We start from the raw sequence: 20,861 nt of genomic DNA on the forward strand, positions 1-20,861 counted from the left end.
CGGCTTCCGAGCCACACCCCGCCAGTCCTGTCGCGCGGCCGGGGGCCTGTCTTGCGCCCGCCCCTGGTTCCGTCCCGCTCTTCGGTGCCGCGGCTGTGGGCTCCCGCGGCCGTTTTTGGGAGCCTCGTGCGTGTTTGCGCGGAGGGGTCAGGGGTCAGGGTTCGGTCGCCCGTTACGAGCCCGTGGGTGTTGTCGCTTGTCGGGGTCAGCGCGGTGGGGAGCGCAGCGGTTCTCATTTCCCCTGAGAGAACCTGGTTCCGCGTAGAAGTTGATCGCGCACCCCTGATTGTCACTTGTCACCCCGCACTGGCGCGCGCCCGGGCGGTCAGTTACAGCCCATCCGCGGGCGGCCTGGAGATTCCGTGACAGAAATCTTCCCGGGCCCCCTCTGTGAGCCTGCGGGCAGCCCCCGGCCTCTCCGAGTTCGTCGGAAGTGAGCGCCGCGCAGGACGGGACAGGCTGTCTCAGAGTGACATCAGCCCTGCTGGAACAGCAGGTGCAAAACCTGCACCCGTGTCTCCACTACCGTGGTGATCAGCACCGTTCGAGACCCGTGATTCCAGCACACATCTATCGCAGCGTGTGGAGCACTTCATCTAGTGCACAAAATGCTCCAGTGACACTGACTTGACCCCTGCAGACCCCTACTAGATAGGCCCTTCCCCTCTGACAGTGAACCGTTAGTGCTGTATTTGGCCTTCCACAGTTGTCTGGCTCCTCTCCACTCCATTAAATTCTGGAATTGCTAAGGGTTCGGAGACTGCTTCTGCTAGTTCCTTAAACACCCCTAGCAGGAGTTTCATCACGCTTTGCTGGCTTGAATACATCTGTCTTAGTTAAGTATTCTTTAACGTGTTCTTTCTCTACTTTGGCTTGTGTTCTTTGTACTTAGTTTGAGTTGTGTTCATTATCTGGCCACTGGTAAGCTTTTACATGAAGATTAAAGAAAATTAGTCATTAAATGCGAGGTATTCTTGATTCATTAGGTATTCACTCTTCTTCCTAGCTGAGTAGAAGGCCTTTGTCTTTCTATTGCTCATAATTTAAGAACCTCTTTTATTTGCTTTTTATGTCCTTTACAAGGTATAATGTTTTTTGTGCCTTAGCTTTTCTGCCTTTCGTCCCTACATACCTGTAGTATTCTTTTGCACTTTTCCTTAGTAATTCGTCCATTTTTCCAGTTTTTGTAGGATTCCATTTTTGATTGTCAGGTCATTCAAGAGCTCGCAATGGGGCTATATTGCCCATTTACTATTCCTATCTGTCATTCACATCAGAATAGTTGTCTGTTGTGGATTTAATATTGCCTCCTTGAGAAGCTGCCTCGTCTCCTGAATTCTTTTGGGCCTTAAAGTTTCTTCCCATAAGACCTTACCTACCAGTTCCCAGTGTTTGTTAACGTGTGCTTGTTTTAATACAGTGTCCTTATTCAAGCTGCTCTCATTTCTTTCTTGCCATCTCTCTTTTTATGATCACTTTCACCCGGATTGATTTCCATGGTTAGATTCTCAGCTGATTCCTTGCTATTGGTCAGAGTTAAGTCTGAAATGTCTGTTCCAGGTTACTGCTTCCTCCTTTTGAAACAATAGGTGTCCCCAGTACCTTCTAAGAATATACTGGAAACATATTTTACCATGTTACATTTCCTACTGATGTCTGACTAGATGGTCTCCTGTTGCTGTTGTTGTATATGTGTACATGTGGAGTCTCTTTTGGGTTTCAGGCTATTCCTGCTCTGGAGTTTGCCTTCAAAAATGAGCGCATCACTTTGGCAATTGTGGGTGCTGTCATCAGTCCTCCTATGGTCCCGAAAGGGAGTGTCTGTAAAGAGCTGAAAGTGTACCCAGCAGAATGTAGGGGACGCAGAAGCACCTATCGTGGGAAATTGACCGTAAGTAGTAATGGTTAACATAGTACTTCTAGGGAATGAAGACTACGCTCTTTGAGTCTGGTATATCCTATATTTGCTTGCAAACCGTTATCTTGTAAATAAATACCTTTTCCCATGTATTCTCTGGCTATTCTATGGATCACCAGTGGTACATGGACTGAAGCATTTTGGGAACCATACTGTGGGGAGCTGGGAGGTTAGTAGAGGGGATACTTTGATAGGAAGATGTCATGAGTACTGTTCCCTGTAAGATGAGTGCTTGGGTAGCCAACCAACAGAGAGTGAAATGCTGCCCAGCTGCCTGGCAGCACACCCTCAGCTGACAGCATGTGCTTCTACTGGTGGTGCACAGCCACAGAGAGGGATTTGTAAATAACAGTAGGACTTAGGGCTCATTGAAATCCCCCTGTTATGCAAGGGAAAAAAAAAAGGAATTTTAATTCCATCGTTCGGACAGTTGTGTTCATCCGTGCATCATTTTTGTAGTTTTATTTAAACTTTCCAAAATAAAACCACTCCTAAATCGTCATCCTCACCCTCTTGCAGAGACAAAACATGGGAAATTTTTATTCAAAGTATTATGAACGAACAAAAATGGAAGTATAATAAACACCCCAACATAACCTGAACTGTAGTAAATGTGATCATACATCCACTATAATATGTACTTTATGTCTGGCTTTTGTCTTATAGTTTATATAATAATGCATTATAACTCGTTACTGTTGGTTTTCTTTGTAGACAGTGTTATGTTTTTTGCTTTCTATAGTAGTAGTATAAATATAGTTCATTCTTTAAAGAGAGCTAGCTATATTTTATCATTATTTGTGTTGTTTTAACTTCCTGAATGATCTGATGTATTGTTTCTGTTTAGGCTGACATCAGCTGGTCAGTGAATGGCAGTCCTAAAGGGATTATTAAACAGTCCCTGGGATATGTTCCAATCATGGTGAAATCTAAACTTTGCAATCTGCATAATCTTCCTCCTAGAGCACTGATTGAACACCATGAGGAAGAAGAGGTAACAGTAGATTTTGGTGGGGCAGGAAAATGTTCTTTACCTTTCCCAGGGAAGTGGGTTGTACATCATCTTAAAGGATTCTGACACCTCTAGTAAGAAGCATACTCCGACATTTTTTGAGTTTACACCGTTTGTAAAGATTCAGTGTGGTTTCTCTGGGGTCATAAGTCACAGCCCTCAAGTTGGCTTGGCTTTTCCCTTGTCATTTGGGATACCAACAGCCCTTGAGAATATGAAGGCTCAGGGAGTACCTCAGGCAGTGAGCGTTATTGGTACTAACTGTTACTTTCCAGTTGTGCAGCTTCCTCCAGGAAAACAAATCCTTCCCCTTTCCTGTCTGTTAGAATGTAAATCTTGAGTGCCCTCTGCCCCCGAGCACTATCTACTGCTGAGCAGTGATACTGGGGCTCCTGGTGACACACACTTACAATAGGGCTCATTGGAGACAAAGATTTAGAGGTCTGGAGTTAGTGGTACATATCCCCTTCATAGCCATAAATTTTACTTCTGGGTTCCCTTTTGCTGTTGTGGCTTTGTCGTCTGCTCTGTCTAGTGATAAGTAGAGTATGTGGCTCTGAAGAAGTGGGTCTGTCCCACAAAAGCTCATCACCTAATAAATTATTTTGTTAATCTTTAAAGTGCTACTGAACTGCTTTTTTGTTTTAATGTTATCTGGTTATTGCCAGCCCCATAGCCATGTATGATGCATTTTTACGGTTAACTTTGGTTGCACGCTCATTGTCATGTGAACCGAATGTGCAAAGGTGAAAAGAATTGTCTCTAGAAATAATTTTTCTTTTGAGTGTTAACATCGCACGTGTTACATGCAAAACCTCATAGGTTTGCAATTTATCCTGCGTATGTGGCCATTCCACTTGTATTTTGCATGCTAATGTGTCTCGCCTGGCTTTGTCGAGTATTTCAGATGGCTTCAGAGAGATGCCATCTTAAAAATCAGCTGAACACACAATCATGTTGTTCTCTCCACACGTGGAACAGAGCTTCTCTTTCTCGTCTGCTACCCAGTGACCTCATGCAATTTCAAAAGGAGTGCCATGTTCTGTCGATTGAATTTTGAAAGAATGCTTCTTGCGTGTAGACACTATGCTGGATATTTTGAAAGAACTTGCTAGTGTGGATATGGCCCCAGTGTCACGAGTACATCTTGCTTTACCGGTGGATGCGTACAAGAGATATCACAACAACTCTTTTAATCGCCACTAAAATGTTCCTAAAATAGCTGGTTTTGTAAAATATATGGAATATACAAAACTTATAGTGGTGTACCAAGTTTATTGGCAATCATTTGCGATGGCTTCTGTCATGCACTCTTAAGTGAGTAATGCATGCATCCCAAGCATGTGCCAGTAAAACCTGCCATGTATTGCAAACATATAAAAAAGTTGGTGTGTATTTTACTGTTTAATAAGAGCTAATTTTGTCCAACTTCCATTTTGTTTCTTGTATACTAGGTACTTTGGACTCAGATCTTAGAATTTTGGTGTATTAAGTTTGAAAACGTTTTTTTTTTCTCGTGCCAGGAAATGGGAGGCTATTTTATAGTTAATGGTATAGAAAAAGTTATCAGAATGCTGATTATGCCTAGACGAAACTTTCCCATTGCAATGATAAGACCCAAATGGAAAAGCCGCGGCCCTGGCTACACAGAGTATGGTAAGTGTAGTGATTTGTTAAGGGTATTGCCTTAGACAATTGCTTGAGAATAAATAAAAGGCAGGTTTAGGTGACATCTGTTACTGCTTTCTGTTTTGTCAATGCTATTGTGTTGTGCCATAAACACAGCAGCCTGCTCAGATAGGGCGAAATTCTGTTCCTTGGAAAAGGAGAAGCTCAGTGCATGAGAAAGCAGTTCTTCTAACCTTCAGATGAATTTTAGTGCTTTTGAAAATAAGAAGCTGATTACATTATATAGACCCAAGCGTGAGCTAGGTTGATGACTTTTGACTGTTGTAATCTGAACCATTTATATCAGGTGATCAGGGATTGTATTTGCTCTAATTCTGGGTGATGCAGTTGACATTGTGGCCAGGGTGTTTTGGAAACAAACCTTAATCCATTAGTCCAGTAGACACAGAGACCTATTAGTGCTGTAGGTGGCACTGAATTTCCTTCCCTATGCTTTGTTAAACTAGAAACGGCACTCCCCCACTCGTAAGGCACAGTGTCATGATTGGTAATGTCTCTCCTTTGAATCCTGCTGGGTTTTTTTTATATCAAAGCTTGCTGTCAATGTGCCCTGTTTTTAATGAAAATCCTACCTGTCTTTGCATTGTGTTCTGCCACATTACAAATGCATTGTTTCTATTTATTCACGGAGCAGGTACGTTTTTGACAATGAGTTTGAAGCTGCTGAGTAAGACACATGGAAGGCTGTGGAGGATCAGGCCCTGTGCTTGATTTGATTAACACTTACGCTGTGTCTACACTAGCCCAAAACTTCGAAATGGCCATTTTGAAGTTTTGGGCTGGTGTAGACACGGTCTTAATCTTTCTGGGAGTGCCAGCTATGATGTCCATACCACCACCCAGTTCATTTCAAAGAGAATGCCAGAAATCAGCCTATGGGAATGACTCACAGTAGCAATCTGGTTTGCAATTCTAAGCAGTGAGCTAAAAGTGTGACCTAGTCTCAATATGAAGCCTTTGAGCCATATAGCGCCCCCACCCTCGAAAACCTGGATTGTATCTAGGGCTGTTAAGACAATGCTTTCAAAGACATTTGCACATGAGTTGTCTTACCCAGGCTTGTTTTGTACGCCGGTAGAATCCAGTCAGTAGTTTAAGTTGTTTAAGTGGCTTTTTGATTCTGTTTATATTGTTAGGTGTATCGATGCACTGTGTTAGGGATGAGCACACTGCTATAAACATGAACCTGCACTACCTGGAGAACGGTACGGTGATGCTGAACTTCATTTTTCAGAAAGAGTTGTTCTTCCTCCCACTGGGATTTGCTCTGAAGGTAAACCATAATCTACTTCTGGGTTTTGTGGGCATTGAAAGGCTGGTTGAAGAAATGGAGGCTAAAGTGTAGCAGCCTGTTTCTTACTGGAAAAAAGATTTACTCACTGATTAATTCCACATTAAGTATTTCATTAAACAGCACTTGTCATTTTGGCTGTCAAGGATTGTAGCCAGTCCAGACCTGCCTGTGTAGGTAGTACAACATTCTGGGCTGAGGTATGAGAATATACTCACAGCTGGAGAAGGAGAAATGGGACTTTGTGTAAAAGTTTTTTGGGATTTTGCTACAAGACAGTATCAATGGGGAGTTTTCCATCTGAAGTCAAGGACAGAGCTGTTCTAAAATGAAAGCAGTTGCGCAGAATAAATCCTCAGGGACAATATTGGCAGAATGTGTTTAGTCTGTGTCCTGGTTGTTGGCAGTATCATCCAGTGAAAGATGTTGGGAGCACATGAATCTTCATTCTAATCAGAAAAGTCACATCATCCCAATTCAAAATCAAGCAGAATAGCACGGAAGCAAAATACTGCTTCTGTACAGAACTTCCTGGATAAACAGTATTAGAAATGAATGCAAAAACGTCATTTTTTTCCCCCAGAAGTGATTGTGAACGTGTTCAGTGTTGATTTGGCCACAAAGGATGTCATTCCTCTGCTCCATCGGGTTTCAGATCTAAACGCCTAATCCAGTAAACTTCCTTAGGCGTAATAGTTATTACATGACCTGTTTCTCACTAATCCTACAGGAGAGTGCTTGAAAAACCTTTGAGATTTTTTCTTTCATGTCTTCCTTCCTGGTGGTTACCTTTGCTGCCAAGAGGATCTCAGAGATATAGGCACTGATGCACTGTCTTCCATGAGAAATGTCTGCCCATTTTCGTCCCTAGGTCACGACATTTGGGAAGGGGGGGCCCACACACGTTGACTGTTGAAAAATGCTAACTGTTATTTAAGCAGGACCCAGTTCTTCATGAAATCTTGTGGTAGTGAGCTTTGGGCAAAAAGTCCAAAGGCCTGACCATCCCGTGTCAAAGGCGTTTCAAATGAATTAGACTGCATCCAAACCTGACTTCACCTGCAGTGCTTGATGGCCCTGCTCCGGAACGTCGTAGGGCTCATTCTCTCTAAGGGGGTGGCAACCAGCCCTGATACATGCCTGTAATATGGCTGCAAGGGATAGCTGTGGTCCTGGTTCCCTGAGCACAGCCTGTGCTGTCAGATGCTGGGTGAAGGAGGATGTTTCAGCCTTGAACTTGCAGGGTTCCTTAGGGGACGCCTTCAGCAAGGCCACTGCTAGCTGTTCTCCTACTGTGAGCTCGGGGGACTGACTCAGGAAGAAGATGGGGTTTGCCTTTGTTACTCTAGTTATTGTTATATTGTTTCCACAGAACCATGCTGCTTCATCTCCTCCCTTCTGCTTCAGAGCCCAGCTCCTTTTCACATTCTCTGTGGTAGAGAGGAGACCCTTAGAGGGGCCAGGGTTGGCTAAGCCATCAGCTCAAAGGTAGAAGTCTGTTCAAGGGACTTCCGCAGGCTTCCACCGGACACTGATCTTTATGACCACAACCTCGGACACGCTGTTCCTACAGTGTGTGTCTCTTCACACCACAGTTACTTTGAGTTATAACTTGAGCGTTACTGCAGCCTGAATCTCTTCCATGCCCACAGATATCTAGTTTGACTTAAATCAGGCGTGTCCAACCTGCGGCCCGCGGGCCACATGCGGCCCTGGACAGCCAGTAGTGCAGCCCCACAAGATCATAAACTTTTAACATTATTGTGTGATTTATATACATTAACTATATTATATATTTTGTACGCGGCCCAAGACTATCTTCACTCAATGCGGCCCAGGCAAGCCAAAAGGTTGGACACCCATGGCTTAAATGGTCCTTTCAACTCCAGCTAGCTGGGAGGATAGAGGGAGGGGTGTTGTTTGAAGGGCAGGGGGGTACTGTTGCTTGAGCTAGTAATGCTGTGGATTCCATTAGCACAAGTTACCCCTGTTTAGCAGCAGCTAATCCCCTCTTTTGTGCTGCTAATCTAATAACTCTTTGTAAATCGAGTGTGGTTTTGAAGTGTAGTTGCACTCACTTGAGCTGGTCTAGCACCAGTGCTAACTTTAGCTAACTGGTGCAGTGAAGACAAGCCCAGTGTCTTTGTGGAGTCACTGAGTGTATTTAGAGAGCACAAGTTATGGAGGGCAAGCAACTACTAGATGAAGAACATTCAAAATAGCTCGTAAATCTAGAATACAATCCATTAAGCACAATGCATGAACTTTGAACACAAGCAGTGAAAGTTTTCAAAGTAGGTGTCACCTGATTGAGTAGAACAATTCGAATGGTGTTTTGAATAGGTAGCTGTGCAAAGATTTCACTTCCGTTAACTGTGGTCATCCTTTTTTTGGGAAGAAGGGCGCTTTCGAAAGCGGGGTTTCCTTTCCAAGGTACCCCGTCTCCACGCTGTTTGTGTTTCGAAAGCAGCATCTTTTGGGAGCAAGATCCTGTGGGAGCATGCAAATGAGGCGTGAGATATTTAAATCTGCACCTTGTGTGCACTTTTGATTGGCTGCGTTTTACGTGCCCCTTGTGAAAGGGAAGAGCTAGTGTAGACAGACTGTGTTTTGACTCTGGTGTTTAAATGCAGTTGCTACAGAGTTGAGAATGTGGGGTTTAATCCAGGGATTGCAAACTCAGAGTGTGTTTGCACTAAGGTGCAGCGGTGGCAGAACTGCAGGGCTGCAACCAGGCCACTGTGTCACCATATTGTACATGCTTCTTACAGCAATGGAAGGGGCGTTTCAATCAAGTAGTTAAAGCACCCCCTCAGTGGATGAATTTTTCCCTTGAACCTGCTGCATCTCTTCAGAGATTAGGTCAGCCTAACTACATCTTCACAGCCCAGAGCAACAGAGCTAAGTCGATCTAATTTTTAAGCTATCCATTCCCATATAAAACCCGCTTGTGTAGAGTTTACTTAAATGTTGCCAAGTAATGATGTGAGATAAATTGTGAATTAAATTTACATTGGAAGCCAGGTCAAGCTATAAAAATATAAGCAATCTTATTTAAATGCAGGAAAACTAAATTGACGTTTATTCATCACTGTCTGTATTAACCCAGCTTTTGCTTTTCCCGGGGCTCCATTAGGGGTATTTGTGGTAGGATAGTCAGATTGTGTACACCCAGCATCTTTCTCCACAGCTAATTCAATCTCCAGAAAAGTGTTTTCACCTCATGGGAAGGGCATTAGAGGGGCAGGAGAGCATAAACCAGCATAAGTGATGGAAGTGACCTATCTAATAAGATAGAAGGCCTAAGTCCATACAGCACATGCCTGGTGTGAGGCCTAAGGCTTAGCAACAGTGGACAAAACGTGGCTCAAAGCTAAGCTGTGAGCAAGAGGGAGGCCTCTGCTAACAGGACTTGGCACAGCCAGGGCTGAGAGTACAAAACACTCATTGGTGTTTGGTTCAGGTACAGAACAGTAATTGGTATGAGTTGAAATCACAAGGCCTCACCAACTCATTAAAAAAGACCTTGATACCTGCTCCTTACACATACAGACCCAGGTTCAGGAAAGGGTCTGAAATGACAACATGATGGATAGAGATGATCTAACCAAACCACAATGTACAGGTTGATGGGTGGTATCTAAGTAGTATCAGAAGGTGGTAACCTGGCTACGTCAGATGGTGGTAACTTCAAAAGTCGGCAATAAAGTGTGCTTTGTTGGTACCTGTATATAATGTGATGTCTTGGGGGGACTGTCTTTGTCTGACCTAGGGGGTCAATGGAATTTCCACTGTTTGTGTCAGTCCATTGCAGCAGGTGCATATGTACACTGTATCAGTACAGTATACTGTACCTAACAGCTGTTGTTTGTATCTTGCTTGGCAATAAATCCTGCCTGGATGCCTTTGATCTTTACCTGGTCTGTGGTTTTTTGGAAAGCCTCGGCTGCAGTCAGTGGGCCCCCTTCATTACACGTATGTATGTACGCACTTACGTACATACGTACGTAAGCAGCTTTCTGGTCATCATCGTTGACAGAGCCAAAGACCCGTGAGGCCACCTTGGCAGTAAATCCGCCAAACTACAGCCTGGTCCCAGTCTATTCTTTATTTAGACCTGATGATTTATCACCCCTGATTTTAATTTGTTCTCTGATCTGGTACCTCTCTCTCTTCCAGGCATTAGTTGGTTTCTCAGATTACCAGATTTTTCAGGAGTTGATCAGAGGAAGAGAAGAGAATTCCTTCTATAAGAACTGCATCTCTCAGATGTTGAGAATGGTAATGGAGGAGGGCTGTGCCACACAGAAGCAGGTCCTTAACTACCTCGGGAAATGCTTCAGAGTGAAACTCAACCTCCCTGAGTGGTACCCCAATGAGCAAGCTGCAGAATTCCTTTTGGAGTATGTATTCATGTAGCAGTGTATAACTAAACAGTTGAACTATGGTTGTAGTCACATTTCACTGTCTGGCCTTACTGTTTCTTGGCCAACATTTCAGCGACCTCAGGGACAAAGCCCCTGCTCCTGCAATAACATTATGAAGCCAGTTTTCAGCCATCTTCTGGAAACCTTGCATTTACCTTAATCTGTCTGCAAACCGCTCTCCATGTACTAGCAAATGGATGTGTCCACCAAAGATGTGAGCATGGTTGCATGGGGTAGCTGCTGCCTGGTCCGTCGCACATTTTGGCGTATTGCTTTGCAGTCGGTTTCATAAAAGATCTAAATATCCTCACTACTTAGGGCTAGATGGTAGGAAATTGAGCCATGAGCTGTGTCTTAAATCTGAATCTACTGTACCACAGCCTACTTGGCATTTAAGGCCACCCATTGTGTGAAGCCCTTTGCAGCACTTGACTGCAGCTGAGTGAATATTACCTTAAAATGTTTTTGAGGATACATATTTAGGTAGAAGAGAGAAAAAGAACCACGTGCTCCATGGAATAATGTAGGACACGACGTTCTAGCTGTAACTGTGAATATTTGAAAGAGGGGGTAAGACATGAGGAAGTGGTGTTTGGGAGCTCCCAGTTCATAGTACAGGGTATTAAGTGTTATGAGTAGACAAGCTCTTACTTCCAGTCACTTTGTCTAAAAGGCTAGAAGGTTCCATTGTCCTTGAGACTTGTAGTTGGAACACAGTGAGACAGAGACCTCGCCCTGGCCGAGAGGTGACTCAAAGGGTTAAAGAAGTCAAGAGTCAGAGTCATCTGGAAAGACAAAATTGAGGAGTAATTACTTCCATGATAATCTGCAGAGGTTAAACCATCTTTTCCCTTTCAAAATATCCTGGGGCTGGTCATCAATATGGACTAATCTGCATATGTCTGTCGGAAAGGGATTTGAAGTAAGAGGTGAGGCTTTTCCATATTGGGAAAACATAATCCTAACTGTACGTATAAAATGAGGGGAACTAATTTAGCTGCTATCACTTGAGAGAGACCTTGGAGTCGTTGTGGATAGTTCTCTGAAAACTGCCACTCAATATGCAGCAGCCAAAAAGCAAACAGAAGGCTAGAAATCGTTTAAAAAGGGCTAGAGAATAAGACGGAGAATATTTTACTGTCTCTGTATTAATCTGTGTTATGCCCTCATCTTGAATACTGCGTGCAGATATGGTTGCCTCATCTCAAAAGGTGTCTAGGTATAGGAAGAAGTTCAGAAAATTGCAACAAAATTATTAGGGGTATGGGATGTATGACAGAATGGATCAGGCAGGAGCTTGGAACATATCTCCTGATAGAATTAATTGGCCCTTTTTCTTCCTATTCCTACAGTCAGTGCATCTGCATACACTTGAAAACCAAAAGTGAGAAGTTCTACTTGCTTTGTCTGATGACTCGGAAGCTGTTTGCTTTTGCCAAAGAAGAGTGCATGGAGGAGAATCCAGACAGCCTTATGAATCAGGAGGTGCTTACCCCAGGGCAGCTTTACCTCATGTTCTTAAAGGTAATGCCTGAAAGTGTTTAAAGCTGTGAGGTGGGAGGAGAACCTCTAGATATAGCAAATCTGTGTCTAGCATTTGGGATACTGGAGTTACTCATATAAGAGGAGCTTGGGAGGAGGCTGTTGGGATCCAGTGGATCATGATGGTGGGTGGGAGTCAAGAGAGCTCAGCCTTACTTCCAACTCTGCCGCAGGTTGCTGTGTGACCTTGGATGTGTCACTAAATATTTCCATGCCTGTTAGCCTGCCTGTGAAATCAGTACGCAAAAGCCCTTTGCTCGTCCTCACCTGTTAGAGCACTATAACATCTACAGCAAAGTTTTATCAACTAAAGACACCCTACGCAGGATTCTCATTCCTCACTTAGTGTCTCGCCATAAAGCTGGGACCGCTCCTTCATCAATACTGGTGCTGGAGTGGTGTTTGGCAGAGACCAGCCTTACCCAGCTCAGGCCTACACTCTATGGGTTTCACTTTTGAATCACTCCAAGCCAACTTTGTGTCTGTTGTAGGACTGCAGGTATGTCTGTCATTTCCCAGGTGTTGAAGGAGACATCTGTAGGCTGATTTCACACCCACATGCATCCCGTGAGACTCAGGCAGCACTGATGTTGTGTATGAACATTTGTACAGGACATCTTTCAGCTGCAAGTCCACCTATTGAAGCTGGAAGCGTGCTTCATTTTTCTGCAAAACCAGTTCTAGAAAGGAAAGGTCAGAACCCCCAGTACGCCCAGATGCATACGGGCAGCAGGCGTCTTAGGACCTGACCAGGATGTGCAGAATTGAGTGCTTTAAGGTGGAGTAACTAGGAGTATATTCATCTGTCTCAATACAGTGGAGCTGATCTAATGCACAAAAGGTAACAAAAGCTTTCATCAGGGCTTCAGTGAAGTGTACCAAATGATTGTTGCAGTCGTTTGCTCCCGAAAGCCTGGGTCTTCTGTCAGTGCTGCGAAGCAAGCACTGAAGGTACCACAGTGGGGGAGCTCATTGAGACGCTGTTTGGCACAGGGCTCACTTTGAGTCAAGTGGCTGGCGGATGTTTGGGGACAGGCATCTCAAGATACCAGATCCAAGTCAAAAAAATTGCTAGTGTAAGATTGGTAGGGACGGGTTAGAAATCTCACACGGGATATACTTTGAGCTGATCTGTAAGGAACACCTTCCCCAGCTGGGATAACGAGGGAACTGGCTTGGAATGCATGGGCAGTAATACAAGTGTCTGAGTGTCATGGCATAGGATACCCGTCGGGAGCTTTGATGTGGGAACTTCTGCTTGCTTCGTGCTTGGAGACGCTGGGCCGGGAGTGAGAACCTGTGTGGGGAAGTCTTTAGAGAAGCAGAATTTAAGGTTGGTAGTTTCCTCAGTGGAAAGAAGTTATCTCAATATAGTACTGATAAAGCAACAGGAAGGGCTTTTTGTTTAACTGCCCTGTGTTCTTTTCCCCCACGGTTGAGGGAGCTAGTCGCAACCCCTCTAGTTAGATTGGCTAGCACTTTGCTTTATAAAAGATGCTTATAACCTGTTTGGAGAAAGTGGTACTGTCATTGTTTGCAGCACCTAGGTATAAAGTTTATCCATCAGTTTAGTCCCTTAACTCTCCAGGACTCTCTGAATTGCTGCCTGTCACAAGGATGTGTTATCTGGCTTATGTATCTTCACTGCAGGAGGGGAGGAAAGGGTTAAAATTAGTAAGATGCTGCTGTTGTAGCTCATGTATGCTGACCTGAATGAACCTGGTCCCCGTCTTTTTTAGGGAGCATGTAACTTTGTGCTGCTGCCCCTTAGCCAGGCCAGGGCCCTTGTGCCAGGAATGCATAGTCAAAGGATGTTCTTTGCTTGTGCTGAGAAATCTGTTCTTTTTGTGTCTGTCCATCGGTGCCTGGTCTGAGATGCTTTCAAAAACCATAAACTCTAGGAGTGCATTTGCTCAACACTAATCATCACTGGGGAGTGCAGATTAGAATTCCTGTAGCTGCAGGTGCTCCTTGTTGTACAGGAGGCTTTTGCATTCGGTCTGTTCAGAGTCCTGTACTCTGAGATGAGACCAAGCTAGAGAGGAGGCATTTGTAATGACTGGTCTGTGTCCTGAAAGGATGACTGTCAGTGTAAATGGTAATGTGCGAGTTCAGAAAGGTGTAGTGATGCAGTGCATCACAGCAAGGAGTAAAACTTGCACAGGCTGTGATGGTTGGTCTGTTTAAAAGATTGGGAAGGAAGGGCTTGTGTTAAGGCTTCGGGTTGGGACTTAAGAGATTTGGGCTCAACTTCTGGCTCTGCTGCCGATTTCCTGTGTGACCTTGATGCACCATTTCATGTTTCTGCACCTTGATTTCCCTGTCAGTAAAATGCATCTCACATCATGCACTCTGGTGTCGGGTTTAGTGCCCTCCTCTTCAACCCCCATCCCACCACCTCAGCCCCAGCGCAACGGACACAAACAGTTGATAAAAGTGGTTTAACTGAAGATTTGAAAAAGTCTAGATCGGTCTTTTATTTCATTTGTGTTTTTTATCTGCTCTCAGAGCATTTTAGGGAGCATTTAAATATGTGAAGAAGCAACAGCAAAAAATCCTGGCAGATTTTGTAATTTTAAGTTTAAAATCTTCACGTGTGCTGTTGAAAAAGAGGTGGCAATGAAGGGAGATGCAATTGTATGTGTGTCATCAGGCTGGACAAGCTGGGAGCAAGTCTTGCCCAGAATGGCAATTGGTTCACTTTTTTTTTTAAAGGTTTTTTTTTTGCCCTCCTTGCAGTGATTGTTCCAAAATAAAAAATGAATCTTGACTGTCAGCATAGGAGTAAAATACCAGGTAACTGAGAAAAGCAAGTAAAAATAAAATGCATGGGTTTTTGGAGCAGCTTACAGGCTTAATAGGGTGAATCAAATCAATTTAGGGTAGAGAAAATCCTCACTATGATCAAATCATTTTGTTATCTAGGTGGCGGCGAAATCAGTAAGAGCATTTTCAGACCCTTTCAGTGTTCTCTTGTGTTGCTGAGGGCACCTGACACAGTCCTACAACCTTACTGACATCCTTCACTTCAACCTCATCCACTTGCTTCTTGGATATATTATTTTCCTTTCCAAAAAATGGCGCTTCTCAATAATCAGTTACAGTATGTCATCAGACTTTGCAGGTTTCTGTACCTTTGTACCTACGCTTATTTGTGCACAAGTTCTAACAGCTTCATCAACAAAACAGACATTCTCTGGCAACACACCTCAGTTTTTCCTATCTTCTTTCTGTGTATATCATCCCTTTTATGTGCCTCATTTCTGGTGGTGCCTTTGATTCTCTCCCTCGGTGCTTGCTCCTAGACAACTGGCCCTTTTTTCTCTGCAAGATCAAGTGTGCTCTTGTTCCCTTCACCTTGTGGGGGTGGATGGGAGTTTTCTGAAAGCCTGTCCCCACCTCACTCTCGCTGTCTCCAGGAGGCTGTCACTTCTGTGATTTTGATCCTGCTCCTTCTGCTCTCACCTTGATCCCATTTTTAGTCCATTTCCTGCCCTCATACCAAAACTGTCCTGCTCACAGTCACAAATACCCTTCTACTAGGTGAATTTTTTTCTGCCTATCTGTTGACGTTCCTCAGAGTTCTGCCTTCAGGCCGTTCCTCATCCATTCTCTCGTTCCAGATGTCCTCCTTGTCATAGACTTGCGCCTGCGGCGTGATCGTCTGACTTCTCTCCCTTCACTCCAGGCCCTCAATCTTGTAAGGACTTACCCAGAGTGCTCCCAGTCCCTGGGCATACTGTTCCTTCTACCCTTCAGTCTGCTTTCCTAAGTCTGGTCTGTGATCTCTTCACCCATAATTACTGGTTTATGCCTCCTCTTTGGTCCTGTCCGTTTTAGACTATTAGCTTTTTGGAACTGCTTTTCTTACTGTAAAGTTCCACATGCCTTTATGGAGCTATGCAAGTGATGTATTAACAGTAATTGTGCCCTACCCATTTCTGGGCCTTCCATTGTTGTAATACGGAAGTATTCCTGTTGTGAAAGTGCTTAGTAGATCTGTAAAATATGTTACTATAAAGCGCTTATAATCCACAGTAAGAGCAGGCAAGCCCAAAATAGGCTTCAAATCTATTGGTGCATCACTCATTCTTTAGGGTGCTTCCATTTGCCACATCCTTAAGATCTGCTTTTAGCGCTGTTTTGGAATAGGCATTTATGTTTGGAAGAGCAAAACTCCTCTGCAGATTTCCACTACCTGCATCTGACGAAGTAGGTCTTTGCCCATGAAAGCTTATGCTCGTACATTTCTGTTAGTCTATAAGGTGCCACAGGACCACTCGTTGCCTCTGCCACTTTAGTAGCTTGTGACCTTGGAACTGAACATCTAAATCCCAAGTGTTTAAAGGCTTTTGATGTATTCATTCAGTTGAAGGAGGCCCAGCTGTCATTGCAGTGGGGTGAGCTGTTTAGTCTGCCTGCATTGCTACCGATAAGCGGTGCTTTACTGACTGGCTGCAGCTCTACTCTCACATTTCTGGAGGAGTCAACGTTTTAAAATGTGAAGAGCTTAAACACGTTTAACTGATAACGTGACACGTCCTTACATTGAATTAGCTTGGGTGCCTGCAGTTGATTTCTTTTACTAAAGAGTTGGAAGTAGCAGCACGTACTCTGCCTCTCGCCTCTGCCCCTTTTCCATTATCAGGGTAGTCAACATCTAAGTTAATTCAGATACCAAAATTATAAGCCAAACAACCCTACGGAGGCAGTCATGTACATGTTTATCATGTCCAGTCATCAAAACATCATCTAGCCCAGGGGTGCACAAAATGTGGGAAGAGCCCCCCTCAGAGGGGTGCAAAATTTTGTAAGAGGAGTGCAGCCTGGTCGGTTGCTGGGTTGCAGGTCACTCATCTTATTAAAATGTTGAAATATGTTACTGTTTTTATGTCTGAGTTCACATCTATATGCCAATTAACAAAGTTATTACGTTCTACAGACTTACTTTCTTACACATGCCAAAGGGGACTTTTTTCATATGGACATAAGTGCAGTTTCCCTCGGCTTGGATTACATTAGACAGGGTGGGGGGTGGGCCTGCTAATTGCATGGATGAAAAGTGGGGCCCAATGTAAAAAGTTTGCTCACCCCAACCTAGCCCATCCTTCTGTCCCTGCTGGGAAGGTCCTTGTGGTATGCTAATCACTAGCTTTGCCTGCTGAGGGCCTGGAGGACCATTTCATGTTTTCACTTGCCCAGCTGAGTTTAATATCTCTCATTTTTAAAACCTTAGGAGAGGATGGAAGCTTGGTTGCCCTCTGTTAAAATAGCCTTGGACAAGAGAGCTCAGAAGACCAATGTAACCATCAATTCAGAAAATATGATGAAGCTATTCAGCATGGGAATTGATGTTACAAGGCCATTTGAATATCTTCTCGCGACTGGTAACCTGCGATCTAAAACAGGTACATTTTAACAAAGGTGTGGGGAATCCTCTTTTGCACCTCATTACGTATTATTTGCTACGGTTGACTTTATGAAACTTGTTATTAACAGGAATCTTTTGACAAAAGGATTGCATTTTTCCTCACTATGTATATTAAATATTAGAATTGTTTATATTCGGGTACAGATTTTTAAGAATAATTTTGCAATTAGTATTGCTAAAAGAAGCAGCTTTGATTGCTTTGAAGATGAAGTCCATTCTCCCTGGAGAAGGTAGAGCATGGTGTATGGAAAGACTAACTTTTCAGTACTACCTCCCCTCGGAGTTAAAAACTATTGCACTTGCATACTTCATCAGCAAAGCCCATTTGATCCTTGGCCTGTGCATTGTGGCTGCAGACATGATGTCTATAATGATGCTGTTTTACGTCCCCTAGCTACTGTGATGAAACTACAAGAGGCCAGACATTTCCAGTGAAGTGAAACGTCTGTGAAAAACTAACACGGTTCAATAAAATGTTCATGGAGAAAACATCTCATGCATCTGACGAAGCGCGAGTCTCTGCCCACAAAAGCTTATGCTCCAAAATATCTGTTAGTCTATAAGGAGCTCCAGGACTTCTTGTTGTTCATGGAGAAAACAATGGTTTGCAGTCAGCTTTTGAGGTTCACACAGCGTGCTGAACAGATTTGGGTGACTTTTGGTCGGTACAGGTTTGAGCTGGATATGAGCCAGTAACCTGCGCTGTGAAGGCTGTACGTCCCTTTACCACTGAACCACTTAGTGAGTAGAGAATCTCTCCTTGGATGTCATTCTTCTAGAATTCTGGGCCTGCATCTAGTGAAGATGATTTATAGAAATGTACTTTTGCAGATGTCTTTCATTAATATCCACTCTCACATTAAATCTGTCTTTTGTCTTTAAAGGGCTGGGTATGCTACAAGATTCTGGTCTCTGTGTGGTGGCAGACAAGCTGAATTTTGTTCGTTACCTGTCCCATTTTCGGTGCATACACAGAGGTGCTGCATTTGCCAAGATGAGAACCACCTCCGTGCGCAAACTGCTACCGGAATCCTGGGGCTTCCTGTGCCCGGTGCACACTCCTGATGGAGAACCCTGTGGGCTCATGAACCATATGACGGCTGTCTGTGAAATAGTGACGCAGGCATCCTCCACCTTTACGCTGCCACCTTTGCTCTGCTCCTTAGGTAGGTTCCACTGAGTTAATGATGTCAGAAAGCTTACAGGGAAAACAGATGCTGATGTCCTCTGCGGGACCCCACAAATCTATATCTTTCATGCCCCACACTCTTCATTTCATATCGTTAAAAAAACACTAACGTGACAAACTGCATTTTGGGTAACAACAAAAATTATGTATTGCTTTCATGGCACTGACGTTTTCAAAATGTTGACTGAGCAGTAATACATTTACTACTTGGAATAGTGAACTAATAAAAGCTGTATTCTGTAGAATGAGCAGGTTCATGTATGCAGAAAGGTAAAGGCATAGAAATGTCTCCAGAAAATGTCTTCGTCGATGACTATTTACCGAAAGAACAATTCGTTGAAGAATTTTATTTGCTTGTGGTCATCAAACTATTTTTTATGGTTTTAAATCTGGATAGAAGTCATATGGAAAAATACCATATACCTTGTGTTTAGATTGTTAATACATGTGGTAGGCAGAGTAAAATGTAAAACATTTCCTAAATGCTGCTCTAGAATGTTTCTAAAGTTCTGAAGAGTGTTTGGGGTGAATTGCTCCTTTGACTTCCTTGTTTTATTTCCCCAAGGTGTCACTCCAGTTGATGGGACACCAAGCCAACCCTATGCAGAGTGTTACCCAGTTACCCTGGATGGTTCCTTAGTGGGATGGGTGGAAAAAGATATGGCTCCTACGATTGCAGATACTCTCCGTCACTTTAAGGTTTGATGTAACTTGGCTTAAAAGAAGCAGCCTGACTCTTTTATGTGCTAGACAGTAGGCAGTGCGGGCTACTTTGAGGCTTGCCTCCAATTCTGAAATAATTTTTCTTCCCTTCCATTTTTGGGTCTGACCCATTCAGATAGTTTTATTTGAATCTTAAGAGCTAATTTTACCAAGTTTTGATTTAATTTTATATTATGACTATTTAGACCTGTTTAAGACATTGCCATCAAAGCACTGCAGCATCAAGGTCCTTGTTGGTTTTAGCAATTTAAAATGAAATTGTTTTTCATAAGTTTTATGGCAATTTTGATACAAAGATTCTGTTAAAAATATATGAAACTGTGAATTTTGTGTAGACACTTCTGTGGCTGAGAGTTTTATTTGGAGGGAGAAACAGGCTGCGGGATGGAAAAAAAACTACCACCTTTATTTATTACAAGTTTTCTAACTAGATTTTTTTTTCTATGTATGTGAGAACAGGTAATGCAAGAAAAGAAAATTCCAGCCTGGACCGAGATCATCCTTATTCCAATGACAGGGAAACCTAGTCTGTATCCAGGGTTATTCATTTTTACTACCCCTTGTAGGATGGTTCGACCTGTGAGAAACTTGGCCTTGGGAAAGGAAGAATTGATTGGTACTCTAGAACAGGTCTGTCAAATGTATGTGTGTTTGTTATAAAGCAGTGGCCATTAGAGGAAAAAATCTTTGATCCTAAAATAACACATCTTACACAAATATCTGCAAAAGGAACAATGGGGTGGGAGGTGCTGATCTTGTCAACATAGCTATAACGTTTGCTTGGGTGACCTTACAGTTCTCTAGGTGCTTACAGGTGTGTATTTTGATCACCACTTTTTGCTATGAAGGATTTTAACTCTTCAGTTACTGATACATGCTCTCATTTTTAACTGTGCTTGGAGGAAGGCTTTTGTGGGGGGGTTGGTTACTTCTCTTCACCTACCCTGTCTGCTGGCATGACACTTACCTTTCTGCAAGACTATACGGACACATGCCAAAAACAGTAGCGGAGTTCTTGGGGCTGCTGGCATAGATTGCCACAGCTTAAGGTTCTGCAGCTACATTACTGTGTTCAGTCTGCTAACGAAGCTGAGACCTAGGGTGTGTGTCTACACATGCAGAAAATAACATCCTTAGCTCAGTGTAGAAGTAGCCATAGTTGTCTAGTTTTGCACAGCCCTATTTATGCACTAATAGGCTGAGTTATCAAATATGCCTGCAGGTATGTAAGTGCATGAAACTGAATACAGACCACATTATTTACTCTTCAAAAGATCAACTTGATGATTAAATTGGATTTTGCTTCTCTCAGGTTTTCATGAATATTGCTGTCCTTAAAGATGAAATTGTGCCTGGTCTGACTACTCACCAAGAGCTCTTTCCTCATAGCATGCTGAGCGTGGTAGCCAACTTCATTCCATTCTCTGATCACAACCAGAGTCCTAGGAACATGTACCAATGCCAGATGGGTAAGTACTGTACTAACTATTGCCATCAGACACACAAAAACAGTGCCCCAGGTGTTCACTTGCAGGAGAAAAGAGAAAAAGCAGGTCTTTGACTCCTTCATTCCTCTTTGCTGTGTATCCTCTGTAGCTGTGCTGAAGGGGAGAACCTCCAACAAACCTGAGCTGGATTG

The 20,861-nt window shown here is 43.4% G+C and overlaps 1 protein-coding gene across 1 annotated transcript in view; it reads left to right on the forward strand.

Moving 5' to 3' along the window:
- The window catches only part of POLR1B (RNA polymerase I subunit B), a 48,391-nt gene that overhangs the window by 256 nt on the left and 27,274 nt on the right, over positions 1–20,861 (forward strand). Inside the window, exons 2-12 of the mRNA XM_074989234.1 lie at positions 1,724–1,891; positions 2,766–2,912; positions 4,454–4,586; positions 5,756–5,892; positions 10,090–10,313; positions 11,690–11,861; positions 17,116–17,287; positions 18,195–18,476; positions 19,065–19,198; positions 19,682–19,852; positions 20,535–20,691. Coding sequence (XP_074845335.1) covers positions 1,724–1,891; positions 2,766–2,912; positions 4,454–4,586; positions 5,756–5,892; positions 10,090–10,313; positions 11,690–11,861; positions 17,116–17,287; positions 18,195–18,476; positions 19,065–19,198; positions 19,682–19,852; positions 20,535–20,691 — 1,897 coding nt within the window. The remainder of the gene's footprint in view (positions 1–1,723; positions 1,892–2,765; positions 2,913–4,453; positions 4,587–5,755; positions 5,893–10,089; positions 10,314–11,689; positions 11,862–17,115; positions 17,288–18,194; positions 18,477–19,064; positions 19,199–19,681; positions 19,853–20,534; positions 20,692–20,861) is intronic.

This window comes from Carettochelys insculpta, chromosome 3, assembly GCF_033958435.1.
Source record: "Carettochelys insculpta isolate YL-2023 chromosome 3, ASM3395843v1, whole genome shotgun sequence".
Classification (NCBI taxonomy): Eukaryota; Metazoa; Chordata; order Testudines; family Carettochelyidae; genus Carettochelys; species Carettochelys insculpta.